Raw genomic sequence first — 19,763 nt, forward strand, 5'->3', positions numbered from 1 at the left:
CAAACTCAAAAATAATCCCAGCCATAGGTACTGGGCCCTTCCAACGGCAGGGTGCCATGCTGGACAACTTAACAGCATTATGTCATTGCAGGAGTCTCGTCTCCCAGGAGGAAGGTCCCACCACTATCCCCACTGAGGATGCGGGTAAGGCACTGGGAAATCAGAGAGCCTGGAAGTGGTAGAGCTGTCATTCAAACACAGCCAGGATTCGAGCTCTGCTCATTTACTATTTGACACATTTCTGTTAATGTGCCCAGTACTGTCCTAGGCCTAGAGGACCCAGCAATGACCAAGGCAGAGCAAGGCACCGGCAGCCTGGTGGGAGACTCAGAGACCAAACTCTTAATTAACCCTGGTTTCTGGTGTATCCCAATGGCCACTGGCTCCTTCCAAGAGAGACCTCCCTGCCTGGGTCCTCAGTGTCCACTGTGGGCATGAGGCCCACAGGAAGACCCTATGAGGTGGTAAATGGCATCGGCCAGCAGAAACCAGGTCCTGCAAGCTAATCTGCCAAAACAGGGTACCTGGGCAGAATGCGCCAGCGTTTCGAAAAGTTAAAAGCTACATCTGGGCCTCGTTCTCCTCCACTCTACCCCTTCCCCGTGGAGTGTCCTTAATAGAATCTCTAAGCACCAGGTTCAAAGTGGAGGCATGAGAAATGCAAAACTGCTCCTTCCAGCAATGACAACAATACACCTGATGCTTCGGCAATTTTCTCTTAGCAAGAATTAACTCAATTATACTAGTCTCTGTCTGGGATTTCTAGACACAGGCCGATCTCTCTAGGAACCTTAGACAAATCTATTTGGGGTTGGAATTGTGAGCCACTGACATGTAGAATGCTTACCATGTGTCCGGGCACACGTATGAAATAGACATCATTCTCATTTTGCAAATGAGGAAAGTGAGGCACAGAGAGGTTTAGTAATTTGCCCAAAGTCACAGAGCTGGCGAGTGGCACACTGGAGCCCAGGCAGTCTTTCACAGGCATCCGGACTCCTAACTTCCATTAGGTCAAATCAATTTGGCTGCTTTGCAAAGGTGTCTTCACATGTCAGGTTCTCAGGATGCCTGAAGCCCCCAACACAGCCCACCTCCCTGCCCAGCCCACCTACCTCCCCACACGCTTCTGGCCCCAGGGCTCTGCCCAGCCCAGCCCAGCTTCTGCCTGCAGCCTATTTCCTCTCAGATGGCCGTGTGCCCAGAAGCTGGCCTATTAAGAACTAGGATGCATATCTCATAAACGAAAGGGAGACAGCTGCAGACCAGGCAACAGGTTGTGGGGGAGCATTGTGGCCACACCTTAGGGATAGCTATGTCTGTCACCTGGCCGGGGAGCCCCATTTTTGGAGGCAATTGTAATCAATTTTTGTGACATCTAACTTGAAAGTGCTGGCATTTAGTTCCAATTTGTTCAAAAGAACGTGAGGATGAAATAAAATCTGTGATGGGGCAGAATTCAACCCCCTCCCCCAGGGCTATCAGTTTAGTCTCTGCATTAGCAGATCGAACCTGTCAGGAAGTTTCATAAATAGGGGAAGGAAAGCAGAGGGGCCATGACCTGGACTGGGACCTCCTCTGGGCCAGGAGCTGCGGGAGGTTCTCTCCTTAACTCTACCCAGCAACCCTGGAGTTGGTGGTGGTGGGGAGAGGGGGCTGTCAGGATTCATGTCCCCATTTGCAGACCAGAAAGCAGGCTCAGAGAGATGAAGTGAGCTGCCCAAGGACACACAGCATGGGTGGATGCGCCAGGATCCAGAGCCCAGCTGTCCCAGGGGCAGCTCTAGAACACGCAGGGTCCTGGTTGGCTGACTTGTCACGCTCCAGTGAGTGCAGGACAGGCAGCGGTCCAAGTGGGGTGACGTGCCGGTATGGCCCCCACTGCCAGGGGCCTGACCCAGGGCGGGGTGGAGATGGGTGGGTGAAGCCTCTCATAGCTCCTTTGACTCGGGGTTAACTCAGCTGTGACAAACCACCTGGCTTTGAGCGTGACCCAGTTTTATAGCTAGAACAACCAAAGCTGAGTTGGGGAAAGTCAGGCAGGTCTGACAGTAAAACCTGGTTTGTGGGGTGAACTTGGGGGGAGCCCCTCAGTTCTCAGAACCTCAGGGTTCTCCAAAAACCGAAGGACTGGCTCCATCTATCTCGAGCCCCCCTCTCCCCCAGCTCCCATATTTAAGGATTCCCATCAGCCCAGAACCTAAACACGCTCCAACGCTGGGGCAAATCGCTCTACCTCAGTTGCCTCCACTTGCAAAACGCAGAAGTAAAAGCCCCCACTCCCTGGGTTGGTTGTGAGAAGTGAGTAAGATGATGTATTTGCAGTGTGTTGCCCTGGGCCTAATGCCCAGGAGACGCTCAATAAACATTTACTTCCACTCCCGTCCCCACCCCCAACTGTCTAGCACCTGCAACTTCTCACTTCCCTCCTTCCAGAAATAGCTGTCGGCAGAGAGCAGGTCTCAGGTCTGGTTCTCCGTACCAGGGACAGAGAGGGGTCAAAGCCCACAGTTCTGTCACTGGCAAGGATCCGAACACCTAACCAGCGCTCACCTAGCAAGATGTAAATGCCCCCTCCAGCAAGCTAAACAAGGATGGGGTGTGAGTTCAGGAAAGCCGTGTTCCTGCGGTCCCTTTCCAGCTGCAGGAACCCTTTGAACCTCAGAGTCCTCATCTACAGAGAAAACAATCATCCCCAGACCACATTTCATCTCCTAAGGGCTTTCTAAACTCTGAAGTCCCAGAAGACACATTCACGATCACTGTCAGTCAACTCAGATTTGCGCTCAGCTCGAGGATTACATTCGAAGCTTAAAGGTGAAGACTTTTCGCAGGCTTTTCGCAGTCTACCTGACCCTAAGAATCACTGAGGACATTCTGAAAATGTAGAATCCTAGGCCCATCCTGGACCAGATAGAGAGCCGTTGGGGGGGGGGGGCGGGGAGTGGTGACACAGACACAGGGCCCAGGTGATTAGAGAAACCCGCCCATTCTAGATTGAACAGAATTGCTCAACTGAAACTGAAAAATGGTCAAGCTGAGCTTCCAAGGTCGGGTATTTAACAGAAGGCATCACCGCCTGGAGGTCAGAGTCTTGAGTTTAGAGCCTGGCTCTGTTACTTGGCTAGCAATGTGAGTTTGGACCCAGGCCTCAACTGCTCTGAGCCTATTTGTTCAAGATGGGAACAATGTGGACTAACTGCCAGGCTGGGGTGAGCGTGGAACGTCAGGTGTCCTCTCCTTCCCAACTTCCCGACCTCGGATTCTGGGGGCTAACGTGCCATTTTAAGCAAGCGAAGCCTGTGAGGATGGGGGTTATGCTGTGGCATCTCGTTAGAGGACAGGCAGCCGGTTGCCCATTCCCACTATAGGCAACACCTGAGTAATATCTGATTCCCCAATTCCTCAGGTCAAAGTCAGTAGGAAACATTTTCCATTCTCACCGCTGGAGAAATAAATCCTTTCATATGCACTTACACCCTTAGGAGAAAACTAAAACATTTCCAAACACAGAGATATGGCAACAAAGCACCCAGTCAGAGTGGAGTTGGAGCCCTCGCCAGGTGCCGGGGGTCAGGGAGTCTCACCTTGTTTGGGGTTCTGAGCTGCTTTGTGGAAGGTGTGAGGTGGGGAGAGCATAGGTCCCACTTCCCCAGGCTTGGGATCTGACTCTAGCTGGACTGGCCCCTTCCTCCCTGCCTCTCTCCTTCCTTGATTTGATAAATATTGCTGAGCACTGCCATGTGCCGACTCCGGCCTCAGCACCAGGACCCGGTGACGGGCAAACAGACTGGGTCCCTACTCTCAAGAGCTTACACTCCACTGACACAGAATGTTAAATGACAAAGGGCAGACAGAGATCACCATAACTGTGCTGAGTGATCTGAAGGCCGTGGTATGATAAAAAGGTTCAGCCAGGGAAAGGGTGAGGGGAGACCCAAATCAGACTGAAGAGGCAGTCTGGGAGGATCTTTTTGGAGGAGGAGTACCAGACGGCCATGCTAATCCGGTTAGTTCCTCCCTTACAAATTCTTTACTGCCCCATCTACTTTTCCTGCCTTCTCAGTACTCACCACAATGAAAACTAACCTTTTATGCCATTGTTTGTTCACCCTTGTAAGCCCATATTTATCCCCCACTAGCCTGGAAGCACCATGAAGGTAAAGACAAAGTCGGTCTTGTTTCCCCCCTGGAATTCTCCCCAGTAAATCTTTAAATGAATGGTGAATGAACGAATGAACAAATGAATGAATGAGCAAACCCCACTTCCCTGGGCCTTGCGGTCCTCACCTCGGCGCTATGGGAATACCACCACCTTTCTGGCCAGGTGCCTGGGAGCCCCAGGGCACACTGCCTGTTTTCAGTGGGCGGGGCTATAAATGAGGGGGTGGGGAATTGCAGGAGAGGAATTAGAGGAAATTGACACCTGGACTCTGAAGGGATCACTGGAGGATTCTGTCCCAGTCCAGAGGACAAAACAATGTCAAAAAGGCATGACAGGGCACAGGAGGAGCCTTCCCTTCAACAACATGCAGCTAAGCAGTCGCCCAGGTGCCAGTGCCAACTGATGCTGTCACCAGACACATTTATGTCACCCACTGGGCCAGTGAGTAGGTGAAAAGTTCCCAAACAGGCCCAGGGCCGCCTTCTGATTTCCTGGCTCCTAGAAGCAGGCCTGGGAGGCTGGCATTCCTCTGCAAACAGCCACATGCACCAGGCAGGTGATGGGTGCCAGGGACCCTGGCCCCTGGTAGTCACACCTACAGGAGGAAGACTTCCCCAACCAAAGACAGCAGCCAGGGACAGTGGAAAGAAGGGGCACTCAAATCTGCTATATGGCCCTCCGAGGAGGCTTGGTGGTGGAGCGAGTCATGTCCTGCCCTGGGCCTCAGTTTCCCCGTTGGCCAAGTGACACTCTTAATTCCTCCCTCACAGATCAAGGTGCAAACTGTAAAGTGCTAAGTGCTATGAGGCAAAGCGGTGAATTTCATCCGCTCCTCCGGGCACCAAGTTTTGGATTTGTACATATCGTGTGCTTGTCGTCCCCAAAGCCAGCATTTCCGGAAGTGTGGCACCCGGGCCACTGGTGTGACCCCGGCTGATTTCAGGTGATATGCGGACCTGGTGGTTAAATGGCATTCGGCTGCACAGTCGAATCCTGTGCAGCCCTGCTGAGTTCTCATCTGTTTAACATTCTGAGAACATCAAAGAAGTCTCAGGCAGTGCTACTCTGTGGCCGAGCTCTCATCTTTCTGCCACTGGCCGATACCCACCACCCCCACTTTTTTTTTTAACAGACTCAACAACTTTGGAAGGCACCAGCTAGCTAGAACGGAACAACCCTGCAATTATCGGTATCTATTTCTGGCAGGCGATACTGCTTCGCCATTTTCAAAGATGCTATAGAGCTACCTTCCATAGATAAAAATAGGATTAAAATACTGACTAATAATATATGTTGTTTACAAATATGCCCTCAGCCTATGGAGCTGATGCCAGAATGGTGGAAGGCTAGAAAGTACTGAGCGCAGTTCCCATGTCTGCCAGCGACAGGCACATCTAAGCCCCTGCTGTTCTCTTCCTCCTGGCATGTGGCCTGCCTGGGTCTTCTTGTGGCTCCCGCAGCTGGGTGGGAGCGCATCCCCAAGTCGGGACAGAAATGATGGCGTTGTATCCACACCTTCCACCTAGCCCTCCATATCCTCCCCTTCTCTCCACACTGCCGGGTCTGGGAGAGGGTCCAACACTTCCTCGGGGAGGACAAAGCCATAAGATGGAAGGAACCTGGTTCTCCGGGTGCTTGTGAGGGGCAGAGCTCCCCCAGCCACCCTGGGACTTTACGTGAGCACGAAATGAATTTCTGTTGTATTACATCACAGTGATTTTCAGGTTGCTTATGGAAATTCGCTGACGTGGGCTATTATCAAGGAGGCATCTCTAGTCCAATTTCCTGCCAGCCCGGAAATCTTCTGTGACAGTCTGGATTTCCTTTTTTTCTGTAACAAATAATTACTGAGTACCGAACAGATGCCAGGCAGTCTGAAGAGCTTTACGGAGACAAGCTCAATTAGTCCTCACCACAATCCTGGTAGCCAGGCGCTGCTGATGATTTGGCTTGGCTTGCAATGGGGCAAAGGACGCTCAGAGGTGTGAAGCATCTCGGCCAAAGTCAAACATTTGGGAAGCAGTCCAGCTGAAACTCGAAGCCAGGACTACTGGAGATGGACAGAGCCCTTCCTCCACCTAATGCCGTGTGCCTCAGCTGAGCACGTCACCCAGAGACAGCCACGCCCTATGTGCCAGTCCCCGGGCTGGGTCCTGCAGGAGGGAGCCACAGCCTGGAGTCCTTGAGGCCAGACAGGAAGAGAGCAAGGGAGGCATGGAGCACAGAGACAGATGGAGAGAGGAGGGGCTGGCACAGCCAGGAGGGCATCGCCACTCAGAAAAGGCTTCACAGAGGAGAGGAGGTGGTGCTTAAGGCTGGCTGAGGATGGTGAGTGAGATTTCAGCAGGTAGAGACAAACAGGGAGATGCTGTCTCATCCTGGATCCACAGGAATGGGCTCTGGACAGGCCCACCACCCTGTCTACTGTAGGGGGCCTAAAAGACTCAGACAAATCTTCAAAATGCCTCTCTGTAGCTAATAAGGAATGATTATCTGGGGAAATATTTAGGCTCAATAGTAAATAAATAAACAAATAAATAAAACACCTCTCTGCACTAGATGAAATGCTCCCAGTCCTTTCAAGGTTCCTCTTACGGGGGCTCCTGGGTGGCTCAGTCAGTTAAGCACCTGCCTTCAGCTCAGGTCACGATCCCAGGGTCCTGGGATGGAGCCTCGAGGCAGGCTCCCTACTCAGCGGGGAGCCTGCTTCTCCCTCTGCCTCTCCTCCTTGCTCATGCTCTCTCTCTCAAATAAATAAATAAAAGTTTAAAAAAAAAAAAAGTTTCCTCTTATAAGCCTTGTTCTCGGCTCCTCTTTCAGAGAGCCCAGGGTACAATGGAAAGAATGTCGATGGTAGCGTCAGACCACTCCAAGCCGTGCCCATAGCTTCTACTCCCTCCACTGAGCTAGGTGGTTCCCGCCACAGTGCCCTTCCCTACAAGACGACAACTCCACAGGCGGGAAGGTGCGAAGAGAGACAGCTGATCAAGAGGGGCCGGGCCATGCTGCTCGCACCAGATGAAGGTGAAGCACCACCCATGACATCACATGGTACCCTGACAGGATGCACTGAGAAAGGCACTCCGCTCACAACCCAGTCTAATCTTGAGAAAACAACAGGCAAATCCGGACTGAAGGTCATTTTTGAGGACACCTGGACAGTGCTCCTCAAGGCTGCCAAGGTCATGAAAAACGAGAAGGACTAAGGAATTGTTCCCAAACCACAGGGGATTGGGGGGACACGACCACTGGATGCAATGTAGGATCCTGGATTGAATCCTGGAGCAGTAGAAGGACACGAGTGGAAAACGGGTGAAATCCATATAAAGTCTGGATTTTAGTTAATAATAATGTACCAATATCAATTTGTTAGTTGTAACAGATGTGGTGATGCTTGATGTGAATCATGGGGAAAGCCAGATGGGGGTAACTGTACTATCTTCACAACTTTTCTGTAAATCTGAATTATTACAAAATAAAAAGTGCATTTAATTAAAAAGAGCGAGAGAGAAAAAGAAGCAAATGCCAGAATAAGAACAAGTCTCATGAGTTCGTGGGTTGAGGAGGGGGTATTCCTGTCTGGCCCAGTACATATACCCACAACTAGAACTGAGCCTGGCACACAGTAGGGCCCCAGGAAATATGTTCAATGAACTGGCTTCACCACTGCAGCCCACTCTGGCCTGCTCACGGGGGCTCCAGAGACCAGTCCCATCTGCTCCCCACTGGAAGGGTTGCACCCCTCTGCGTGGCTCCACAGCAGGGGCTCACGGGTGGTAATCTGCCCACAGATGTGTACTGTGACAGGAAGTGATCACAGGCCTGGCCTCCGCTACAGTGACCCAGAATTCCTCTGAGGCTTCCAGAGAAACAAACCGTAAACAACTAACTAGGTGGCTGGTAACATTGCCCGCAGCAACTTCTTGCTAGAAATGTCTTCAAAGGTAAGGGAAACCAGGGAAAAATGAACTCTTAGGACTTCATCAAGATAAAGTTTTGCACAGCAAAGAAAACAGTGGACAAAACCAAAAGACAATGGACAGAATGGGAGAAGATATTTGCAAATGACTTATCAGATCCAGAATCTGTAAAGAACTTACCAAACTCAACACCCAAAAAACAATCCAGTCAAGAAATGGGCAGAAGACATGAATAGACATTTCTTCAAAGAAGACATCCAGATGGCCAAAAAATGATCCACATCACTCAGCATCAGGGAAATACAAATCAAAACCACCAACTCACCTCTCAGAATGGCTAACACAATACAAGAAACGACAGATGTTGGCGAGGATGCGGAGAAAGGGGAACCCTCCTACACTGTTGGTGGGATGCAATCTGGTGCAGCCACTCTGGAAAACAGCATGGACATTCCTCAAAAAGTTGAAAATAGAACTACCCTATGACCCAGCAATCCCACTACTGGGTATTTACCCTAAAGATACAAATGTAGCAATCCGGGGGTCACCTGCACCCCGATGTTTATAGCAGCAATGTCCACAGTAGCCAAACTATGGAAAGAGCCTAGATGTCCATCAACAGATGAACGGATAAAGATGTGGTATATATATATGATGGAATACTATGCAGCCATCAAAAGAAATGAAATCTTGCCATTTGCAACGACGTGGATGGAACTAGAGGGTATTGTGCTGAGCAAAATAAGTCAATCAGAGAAAGACAATTATCAAGTGATTTCACAAATATGTGGAATTTAAGAAACAAAACAGAGGAGCGTGAGGGAGGGGAGGGAAAAATAAAACAAGACGGAATCAGAGAGGGAGACAAACCATAAGAGATTCTTAATCATAGGAAATAAATGGAGGGTTGCTGGCAGGGAGATGGGTGGGAGGATGGGGTAACAGGGTGATGGCCATTAAGGAGGGCACGTGATATGATGAGCACTGGGTGTCAGATAAGACTGATGACTCACTGAACTCGACCTCTGAAACTATTAATACACTCTGTTAATTAATTGAATTAAGAAAAAAGGATGGCAAGTAATATTAGGCATGTCCATGGAGTAGCCCCCCCCAAACTTGAAGGCGATAACACTTGCCTCCAGGGCACAAGAGTGTGGTTAAGAAAGTCAGCTCTGGCATCACAAGTGAACCCTCAAGTCTCAGCTGTGTTACCTGCAGTTTGTGTGACCTTGGCCAAGTCCTGTCCCTCCTTTCTGCCCAGCATCCTCAGTAGACAAACGGGAATAATATAAAGCTCTTACCCAATATGAGGATCAACTGACGGAATCCAAGCAAAGCTTTTGGCCAGGCACTTGCTAAATGGGGACTATTGTGGGCACTGTTGTTATCACAACAGTCCTGAGAAGTTGCCTGCAAGATACACCCTGGAGGCTGAAGGTATTAAAGGGTCTGGAGCAAGAGAGTGTCACTCAAGTTGAGCTTTGGCCAGCCCTGGGACTGCTGGAGAGGAAGGCGGGGTCCAGTGGCAGAGCTGGCCGTGCTGTCCCAGTACTGCCCCGAGGAGGGAAGTTCCATGGTCCAGGGCTGCCTCTGCCCAAGCCCACGGATCCCTCACTTCTCTGCCTCGGGCTCCAAGCCCAGCAGACCACCTCCAGCAGTCCTGGGGCTGCCCCAAGTCCTGTCCACCCAGTGAGCACATGGTCTCACACTGGTACATGGGATACACAGGCTGCCCGCTGCCAGACACGGGCCACTGTCAGCCCCTGGAAGGCGTTGCTTTGGCCCAGGATCCTGTTCCACAAAAATAAAACTGGAAATGATTCCTAACCATTTTCACAGAATTTAAAAGATTTTCATCATTTTCTGAAAATGAGGGAAATCTGAGGAGCACGGAACCACAGAGCCGCGTTGGTGCTGCCCCTTCCCAACGGGGTGTTGTCTCCCAGGGGCCACAGCCCACACCAAATCACCTTACCTGCCTGGGGCCTGGTGGCTTCAGGGTATGTGACCAACCATTTACTCTCCAGAGCTATATAGAAACATTTCTCCCAAGAAGACATACAAAAGGCCAACACATACACGAAAAGCTGGTCAGCATCCCTGGTCATCAGGAAAATGCAAATCCAAACCACAATGAGCTAGCACCTCACACCTGGTAGGGTGGCCACGGTCCAAAGTGTTGGCGAGGATGTGGCGAAAGGGGAACGCTCGTGCACTGCGGGTGGGAATGCACACTGGTGCAGTCACTCTGGGAAACAGCATGGAGGTTCCTCAAAAAGTCAAAAAATAGGAACACCTTATGACCCAGCAATCCTGCGACTGGGTATTTATCCAAAAGAACTGAACTCAGGATCTTGAAATGTCTGGACCCTCACGCTCAGAGCAGCATTAGTCACAACAGCCAAGATGTGGAGACAACCTAGACGTCCATGGACAGGTGAATGGGTCAAGAGAATGTGGCACGGATGTACCGTGGGGTATTTTTCAGCCGGAAGAAAGAAAATCCTGCCATATGCAACAAGATGGATGAACTCTGAGGGCGTTATGCTAAGTGAAACAAGCCAGTTACAGAAGGACAACTACTACATGATATCCGCTTATGTGATATCGGACCCAGTGAAATTTGGAGAAATAGAGAGTAGAATGGTGGACACCAGGGCTGGGGAGAGGGGGAAACGGAGAGCTACTCTTCAAGGGGTATAAAGTTCCAGTCATACAAGATGAGTAAGTTCTAGAGGTCTGCTGGACAACTGAGAGTTCATACTATCACAAGCTTAAAAATTTGTTAGGAGGGTAGATCTCATCTGAAGCATTCTTAGCACAATTTTTTTTAAAATTGCATTAGTAGTGGGACCCATTCAGTGACAGCATGAGGGTTTCTTACAGTGATAGAACTGTCGTGTATATCGTGCACCTGAATGTTTATAGCAGCAATGTCCACGATAGCCAAACTATGGAAAGAATCTAGCTATCCATCAACAGATGAATGGATAAAGAAGATGTGGTATATATGTACAATGGAATACTATGCAGCCATCAAAACCCCAAAATCTTGCCATTTGCAACGAGGTGGATGGAACTAGAGGGTATTATGCTATTTCTATGTCAGTCAGAGAAAGACAATTATATCTCTCTGATATAAAGAATTTGAGCGGCAGGGCAGGGAGCTGTGGGGGGTAGGGAGGGAAAAAATGAAACAAGGTGGGATCGGGAGGGAGACAAACCATGAGAGACTCTTAATCTCAGGAAACAAACTGAGGGTTGCTGGGGGGAGGGGGGTGTGGAGAGGGTAGGTGGGTTATGGACATTGAGGAGGGTAAGTGCTATGGTGAGTGCTGTGAAGTGTGTAAACCTGGCAACACCCCTGGGGCAAATAATATTTATATATCAATTTTAAAAAAAAGAACTGTTTTGTATCTACCCAGGGTTGGGGTGGTTCTACAAGAGAAGGTCTTGAATTTTGTAAAGGAGTACACCAAAAGTCAATTTTTTTTTGTAGGATTAATTTTTAAAAGAAACTAAAGAAAATAAATTACTAATAACTGTGTCTGTCTTGTGGGGTCAGGGTAACTTTCAAATCCAAGGACACACCTTGCCCAGCACAGCGCTCAATCTGTCCCGGGAGCTGAGGAACTGTCAGGCATTCCTAGTAAGATTACTATTGCCTCCTTTCCTCCTCCGAAGAGATTCCAGCCCCGGACTGGAATGCAAGAACAAAAAGCAAACGCCATGGAAAGGTTCCTGCCACAACGAGGTTCAATGTTTCAGGCACCTGTGACTGTACTTTGGTTTCCTAACAGCCAGGCTTCTCATCTCCAATGACTTTCCAAAACAGAACATTTAATCCATTTCAAAGGGATTTTGCTTCCTGCCCAGCTGTGCTGCCCCATGGGTTACAGGAGAAAAGGGCTCCGAGGGGAGGATTACAGTGGCCGGTGTACACCAGTCCCCAGGGCCCTTGAGGTATCAGGTGTGTGACCCATCTTGTCTGAGGTCGATTTCCCTGGATGTAAAATAAGAACAATAATGCCCACTCCGGGTGAGTAGATTTGTAAAGCACCTCGTATCCCCTAGCTCTCGGCAGGACAGGGAACCCTGAGTTTCTCCTGCCTCTCCCAAGGGCCAACGCTTATAAAAACAAATACAGCTAGTGTTAGAGTTGTTTTTTTTTTTCCTGTTCTACACGTTCCCTGCTTATATAACCAATGTAATTAAGTTAACAGACCTGAATGTTAAAGTTGACAACAGACAATTAGGCTAATTACTACTTCCTTAAAGGATCAATTAGAGCTGCTTCCTACTCTGTATTCTGAGAAATGGTACTGGGCGCCTTGTGAACAACAGGGTGGCTTCGACAATCAGTTTGGCAAAAGCTGGGCTGCACCAAGTGATCTAGCTTCCTCTCATGCAGGACTTCTCAGTGCCTTTAGAAAGGGACACGCGTGTTATGAGTCTCCAAGTCAGAGTTGCCGTATGCAGCACAGAATGAAAGACAGTGTGTCAAATGAGTCATATAGAGCAGGGCCTCAGCAACTTTCCCACACATCCAAATCACCTGGGGAGCTTGTTAAACCACAGATTCGGATTCCCGATGGGCATGAGATTCTGCATTTCCCAGGGGCTCCCGGGTGATGTTGAAGCTGCTGGTCTGGGACCACACTCTGAAGAGCAAGGACATCAATGGAAAAGTCAGACCACTTATCAACCCCCTGACCATTGAGGAACAGTCCCAGAGTAGGGAAATGGCTTGCTGAAGGTCACACAGGAATGACAGGTGGGACCAGACTCCACTCCCAGCCTTCCCTACTCTAGAGTTCTCCGACCTGCTTCCTATGGGTTCTCCCGATTTTCAGCAATCTTCTCAGTCTACTAGAGTCATGTGAGGGCCTTTAAAAAAATACTGCTACCTGACCAGTAAAAAAACACTGGCCGCGACCCTCAGAGCCTGATTATTAGGTCTACACTGTAGCCCGAGTTGGGGGACTTTTTTAAAGCTCGTCCAGTGATTCTAATGCACAGCCAGTGTTGAGGGCCACCGATATAGAGGCGGTGGGCAAGCCTCCCCTGGACACCCTCTTCACATCCTCCTGTCCCTCTAATGCCTGAAGAAAACCGCCCAGCAGCAAGTCCAAAATAAACTAGGAAAAGATGACTGGATGAGAAACGGCACTTGACAAGGCCACAGCTGGCCAAAGCCCTGTCTCAAGATATTAGGTGTCACAGTCAGGAATCCCAACTGCCTTGAGAGGAGAGATTTCCAGCTCATTCCATGTCCAGATGAGCAGGTAAACACATGTTCTAGGCTTTAAAGCCTAAGTGGCCAATGTGGGAAAACCTGGACCCTCCAGAGTGAGATAATCTAAGTTAGCGTGGGATGGTTAGTGGGCTTCTTTAAAGACAATTTCTGAATAGAATGTCAGGCCAAATGAGGCTGGTTAAAAAAAAGAAAAAAGAAAGAAAGAAAGAAAAAAGCTCATGACATTAAGCTTCTTAATGAGCACAGTAGGGGAAGAATTAGAGATGAGAAAGTCAGTGAATCCAATTAGAGGAGATTCCCATTCTCTCTGAACTTGCTGAATGGAAGGGGGAAAGCTTTAGAGATGAGCCTACAGCCGGAAAGCGGGGCTCTGGAGCCAGAGGGAAACAGTTCAACCCTAGCACCTTCTGCCGATCCACACTGGTCCTGCAACTCAATTGGCTTATCTGTTAAGCGGGACATAATTTCTGCGGTTGGGGTGCTGTGGGTTAAAGGAGTTGATATACGTAAGATCCTTATAACACTGTCAGGTCACTAGTCAGTAGTAAGTGCTCAATAAACAAAATGCTGGCTTCAGTTCTCACATCATTTTTCCTCTGATCTAATCTTCATCTCCCTTTTGCCATCATTTTTAAGCCCATTTATGTTTTTTAAAAATTGTTGTAAAGTGGGGATGCCCGGGTGGCTCAGTCAGTTAAATGTCCGACTCTTGGTTTTAGCTCAGGTCATGATCTCAGGATCATGGGATCTGAGCTCCACACTCAACGTGGAGTCTGCTTAAGATTCTCCCTCTCTCTCTGTCCCTCCCCCCATATACTCTTGCTCTCTCTCAAATAAATAAATAAATCCCTTAAAAAAAAAAAAATTGTTCAATAGTATGAGTTTCTGTCAGCTTCCCCAAGCTCTTCCTGGAATAAGGCAGGGTAGAAATACAGACACTCATGTTAGCTAACTGCTGAGCCTTAACTATGTGCTCAGAGCCCCTGTGGTGGCTGGGGCTTGCCTGGTGCGGACTGAGGGGGCTCCGGGTCTGCAGGGCCCCCCTCAGACAAAGCCACATGAGGAACTGAGGAATTCATACTTGATCCTCAGAGCAATGGACCCTGTTGGAAGGTTGAAACCAGGACATGAGAAAATCAGGTTAACTGTGGAAAGCTTTACTATGGGAAAAAACAAACAAACAAAAAAACAGGTCAGCTTTGGAAAGCTCATTCAGGTTTTCTCAAGAAGGTCTGGGGTCTCCTGGAGGAAGGCCAGGATGAGAAGCAATGTGACAGTCAGGTGGCGGGGTGGAAGCGCGGTGGGGGTGGGGGAGGTCCCTGCTTATTTTAATGCTCTGCTGTCACAATATTTTTCCAAAAAGGGATTTTGCATTTTCATTTGGCCCTGGGCCCTACAGATTACAGAGCTGACCCTACCCTGCAGGGACACCTCTCTTGCCCCTACATCCACCCTACTAGGTGAGGCAGTGAAGGTTACCACTTGTCTTTAAAATGAAGAACCCGAGGCTCTGAGAAGATAAACTAACAGTCCCATGGCTTGGCTGGTCGGTGACAGCGCAGCAGCCCTGGTGACCCAGGGCTTAGGGGTTCAACTCATGGGCCTGTGGGAAAGCCTGCCATCTCTGCCCTCTGAAAGCTGTACTCAGGCTCCTCTGGGCCTCCAGGCAGCAGGCACACTCCCCCACCCCCACCCCAGGCTGAGCAGGAGGTAGGTGCTGCTGACCCCTGCCAGCCGGAACTGGCTACGGTCAGAGCCAACACCCACGGATCTGGGTCACAAGGCCAATTCCACAACAGCAAACGGCAAGCGATTAATGAAACAATTCAACAGGAGCAAAGCAAACACAAGTAATCTTTGCAGGCCCGGGATCCTGCCTCCCCAAACCCCCAAAAACAACTTCGAGCAAATTTAAGGAAGGAAGGGGGAAAATTCTCCACCAAGAGCTGAAAATCTGCCCAGTAAAGAAGAGTTGGCAGATCAAATCACACCATGCCTTTGACTTCCTTAACAGACCCTAAGAGGCATTTCCAAGAGTGAGTTTGGCTCAGGTGCTGTTCTAGGCACTGCCGTTACAGCAGAGAATAAAACAGATAAAAATCTTTGCCCTAAGGGAGCTCATGTTTTAATGGGAGGGAGAAAGAGAATAAGCATCATAATTAAGTGAATTACATAGTGTTAGGAAATATAGGTGCTTACATGTAATAACACAAATAATGAAAATAGTGGCCAAAATTTATTGGGTGCTTACTGTGTCTAAATGCTTTACACACATTGACTTGTTTAATCCTCTCAACAATGGGTACTGTTCTCATGCCCATTTCACAGACAGGAGAACACATAGAAGGTAAGCTGCACAAGGTCCCGTAGGCACTAAGAAAAAAAAGGAGTATTGATAAGAAAGGGCAAGAGGGCAAGAGATTGCTATCCACCCACCCACCCCACCCCCGGCCCCCACACACACCTCCTTAATTCTGGTTAGTTGTAAGGCCAGCAAAACAGGCAGGAAGCCTGGTTTTCTTCCAGGTCTCCAGCTGGGAGAGGGGGTCCAATCACAGTATAACCCCTCTCCCTTCCCCCACAGTTAAGAGATCTGACAGGGTTGTGGGACCCTCCAAGCCTTCCCTTTGCTCCCAGAGCTATGGCTTTGGAGCTAACAGCCCCGAGTTCAAGTCCCAGCTCCACCAACTCACTAGTATACTGCCCTGGGCAAACAGTTTCTACTCGGCACAGCCTCCCATTCCTTTGATTTAAAATGGAGATTCAATTCCCTCTCGCAGGTGATAAGAGAACAGACTTCAAGTCTAAGCCTAGAAGTGCCTTGTGTGGGGGTAGATGCCCTCCTCCCTTCTCTCCAGGGCTGAGAGGGCAGGGCTGCACAACTGGAGCTCTGTACTGTGGGCCACGTGGCAGAGGGCTGAGCATGGTAAACATTTGATGAATGAACACTGAAGAGGAAGAAGGTGTGTGGGATGGTGGAACCTTCCTTAGAAACTGAGCCCTGGAATTAACAGATCTTAAAAGTGTGGGTTACTAGGCACAGATGACTTGTCCTCCAAAGCTCCAATGCAAAGTGGTGAAATCTATCCTCACCGTTCTATGGTAAGCCCAAGCCCTCAAGAAAATTTATAAAATAAGACCTCACTGAGCTGGGGTCTCCATGGCACCAGGGCATGCCAAACCTCCAACTCAAGGGGCAGCAGGTGAGAAGCTGGGCATGACCTAGACCCTGGCCCACCCCTCAGTCTAGTTCCCCTGAGGTGCACGGCAAGACCCTCAGCCTGGAGCCTCAACTTCCCCCTTGTAAGGGGTGAGGTGCGGAGTGAAAGGATTCAATGACCCAAAGTGGTGGTGACCCCAACAAAGTCAAAATCACTGCAACCTAAGAAATTGCAAGGGGATGGGGGTGGGGAGGTCAGGGATCTTTACTATCAGCCTGGGTAAGGGGAGGCTTTGTGGAAACAGAATCCATGTGCCAAGCACAGCTCTCACGGCCCGATGCTAAGGGTCAGTGTAAGGACTGTCCCCTGATTCCATCACAGGAGCTTTCCTTCTTTGAAACTGCCCTGGGTCTGCAAGCATTTGCCTGAGACCCTGGTGCCGGCCTCCGGGCTTCATGGAAGGGGCAGGAAGCTGGCAGATGTTTGCAGATGGCATGGATGCCCAGGAAAGGCTGGAGTACCACATCAGCCAGTGCCTGGGGGTCACTGCCAGGCTTTTCTTCCTGGGAAGGCTGTCACTTTACCCTGACTTCACTCTCACCTGTGTGGAGGGAAGGGGCAGGCGAGGAGGAAGAGTTCCCTCCTGTGAGGCAGGCATCAGTATCCCCATTTGTAGATGGAGAAATGGCTTCACGGAGAAGCCCCCCATCTACTGACATCCTGCCTCTGAACTCTAAACCCTACAAGCCTCTGAATTCAATGCTTCTCATGCTCCTCACAGCTGAGGACCTTACTTCAGCTCCAACCTGCAGGTAGTGAATTTGAGAGATACTGAGAGGGTTGAGATACTTGCCCAAGTCATCCCTTCACACAGCTGAGGAGAGGTCTTAACCTAGGGCCTTCGCCCCTAACTTCTAGAATCTACTGCGCTGCCCAGTGCAGGGGGCAGAGCCAGGATGCTAATCCAGCTCTTCCCCACACTGAAGCCCTACTATTTTCCTGGCCAGACCCCCACAGTGTGGCCATCTCAGGCCAGGGCATTCCCTGGGGCTCCAAACCTCAAAGGAAAGTCCGGCGGAGACCCCTTCTCAGGCAGGCTTTTGGAAGGCCTAGCCCAGCACAACGTGGACCATGAGGCAGCTGGACCCCACAAAGGACCCATTGTAGTGACTGCAGAAAGCCAAGGCCAGACCAGGCTGGGCCCTCTGGGGAGCCCTGCCCATGGCTCCTGGCCTCCTCCCCTTCCCATGGTGCCCCCATACCCAGAGACAGAACCAGGACTGACAGAGGACTCCTGTACTGCCTAGGCTGGGGCAGCCTCAGCCTATAGAAACCTAAAACCCTCCAGCTGCTGCCTGGCGGTAACGGGGCTGCAGACCCCTGCGGCTCCCTGGGGGCTTACCGGAGGTGCCCCCCGAAACACCTGTCAGCAGGGGCGGGGTCCACCAAAAGAGGCTCCATAGATGGCAAGAGTGGGGATGGCTGATGGGGTGAGTTAATCTGTTTCCCAGACTGGGCGGGAGTGGGGGGTCGGGGGAGGGGGCAGGAGATGCGGGTTTGCGTGGGGTTTGCGTGGTGTCCGGGCAGGCTGGGGACGGGGCTCCGGGCAGGGAAGGGGTGGGGCGGCCGGGAGGTGGGTGGCTTTGCCTCCCGCTGCACGAGGGGGCCCTCCGAGGTTCCGGCTGGCTTTGTGTGCAGCAAGGGGGCCGCCCCGGGCCCCCGCGGGCCTGCAGGAGGCATGCACAGGGCTGGGGGTGGGGGCTTGCTCTTGCGTGCCGGGCAACAGGAGTCCCCGGCGTGCCCGACCCCTTGTCCGCAGTCGCCACACTTACCGCCTGAAGTCAAAGGGCATCGTGCCGCCGCCGCCGGGGGTGGGAGCGCTGCAGGCCAGGTGGGCTGCGGCGCCGCGTGGGTCCCAGCCCGCTGCCAACACCTCCTCCCGCCGCCCCGCCCCCGCCGGCCGCCCACCGCCCCCGACACCCGCCGCCTGCCTCCCGCCGCCGGGAAGTGACGCTCCGCGCAGCCCATTGGGCGCTGTCCGCCCGCCCCCGGCCTCCCCTTCCGCCGCCCGGTTAAAGGGGCCCGCGGGCCGGGAGGGGGAAGGGCGGGCCTTTGGAGTCGCGGCTGGAGGCGGGAAGGGCAGGGAGCCCCCAAAAACGCATTCGTTCCTTCGAAGCGTTCCTTCACTTTCTGTGGCCTTGGGCAAACCTCAGCCTCTCAGAGCTTTGCATTTGTAAAACAGTTTCCTTGGGTTGTGAGGATTAAGTGAATGAATGATCCAGATTTGAGTCGCGCACAGAGTCCAGCTCTGAGAGGGAGGAGGTCAGGCAGTCCCACACTCGTAAAGCAGACCCATCGTTTCCCTGCTGTGCCTCTCTGGGAAAGACACTTGGCATTTCTGAGCCCCCACTGCTTTCCACATCTGCACAAAGAGGCTGATGACATTTGAGGGGCTTTTTCCCTGGGGTCTGATGAGAAAGTTGGGAGACTGGCTTAGTGCAGCACCTGGCACCCGGTAAAGGGCTGGATCACTGGAAGTGATTGTGGTGGACCAGACAGCGTCTTTGCTTCCATTTTCCACTTAGGGTTCATTTGAATGGTTTTTACTGAGAGCTAGCTGCTAGCCAGGTCCCCCCAGGACATGCTGGCTGCCTCAGGGACATTGCAACCTGCTCTGTGACCTGGCCTTGCACAGACCTCTCTGAGCCTCGGCTTCATCCTGCAAAACTCATAGGGAATCTGCATCTCCCTCGAGGATGGGTGGATTAGAAGAGATGGTAGTTGAGGTAAGGCAAGACTGGTATAAAGGAAACTAATTCTGAACTTGCCCTGGGGTTCTGTCACTGGCCCCACCTCCAAGCTTTCCATCACAGGGCTTGAAAAATCCCAGGGGACACAGGTGAAGGCTCATGTGCTAAAAGCAAGGCCAGAGGGCAGTTTCCTCATCTATAAACAGCAGTAAACCATGGTACCTGTTCCCCTGGGAGGATTCAGAAAGCACAGTGCCAGCACTGGGTCGGGCAGGTGAGGCCCATGAACCAAAATCTTCCCCGGGGATACACCAAGGCCTGACCAGTTGCCTCTCCCTCCCTCTGATCTCCAGCATTACCTTTTCATTCATTCATTCATTCATTCATTCATTCATTCAACAAGTGGCCTGGTACTTTGGAGAGACAGAAGAAATCAGCCTGAACTGGAAGTCTGGGATAGCAAGAAGTGTGTAAGTGCTCTCGGTGGCCTGCCACCAGGCCCAAAGC

The 19,763-nt window shown here is 51.0% G+C and overlaps 1 protein-coding gene across 1 annotated transcript in view; it reads right to left on the reverse strand.

Moving 5' to 3' along the window:
- The window catches only part of ERGIC1 (endoplasmic reticulum-golgi intermediate compartment 1), a 104,131-nt gene extending 85,582 nt beyond the window's left edge, over positions 1–18,549 (reverse strand). Inside the window, 2 exon segments of the mRNA XM_045999762.1 lie at positions 18,339–18,480; positions 18,483–18,549. Of these exon segments, the coding sequence (XP_045855718.1) occupies positions 18,339–18,480; positions 18,483–18,534 (194 nt within the window). The 5' untranslated portion in view covers positions 18,535–18,549.
- Positions 18,550–19,763: the final 1,214 nt, after the last annotated feature.

The sequence above is a fragment of the Meles meles genome, chromosome 3 (assembly GCF_922984935.1).
Source record: "Meles meles chromosome 3, mMelMel3.1 paternal haplotype, whole genome shotgun sequence".
NCBI lineage: Eukaryota > Metazoa > Chordata > Mammalia > Carnivora > Mustelidae > Meles > Meles meles.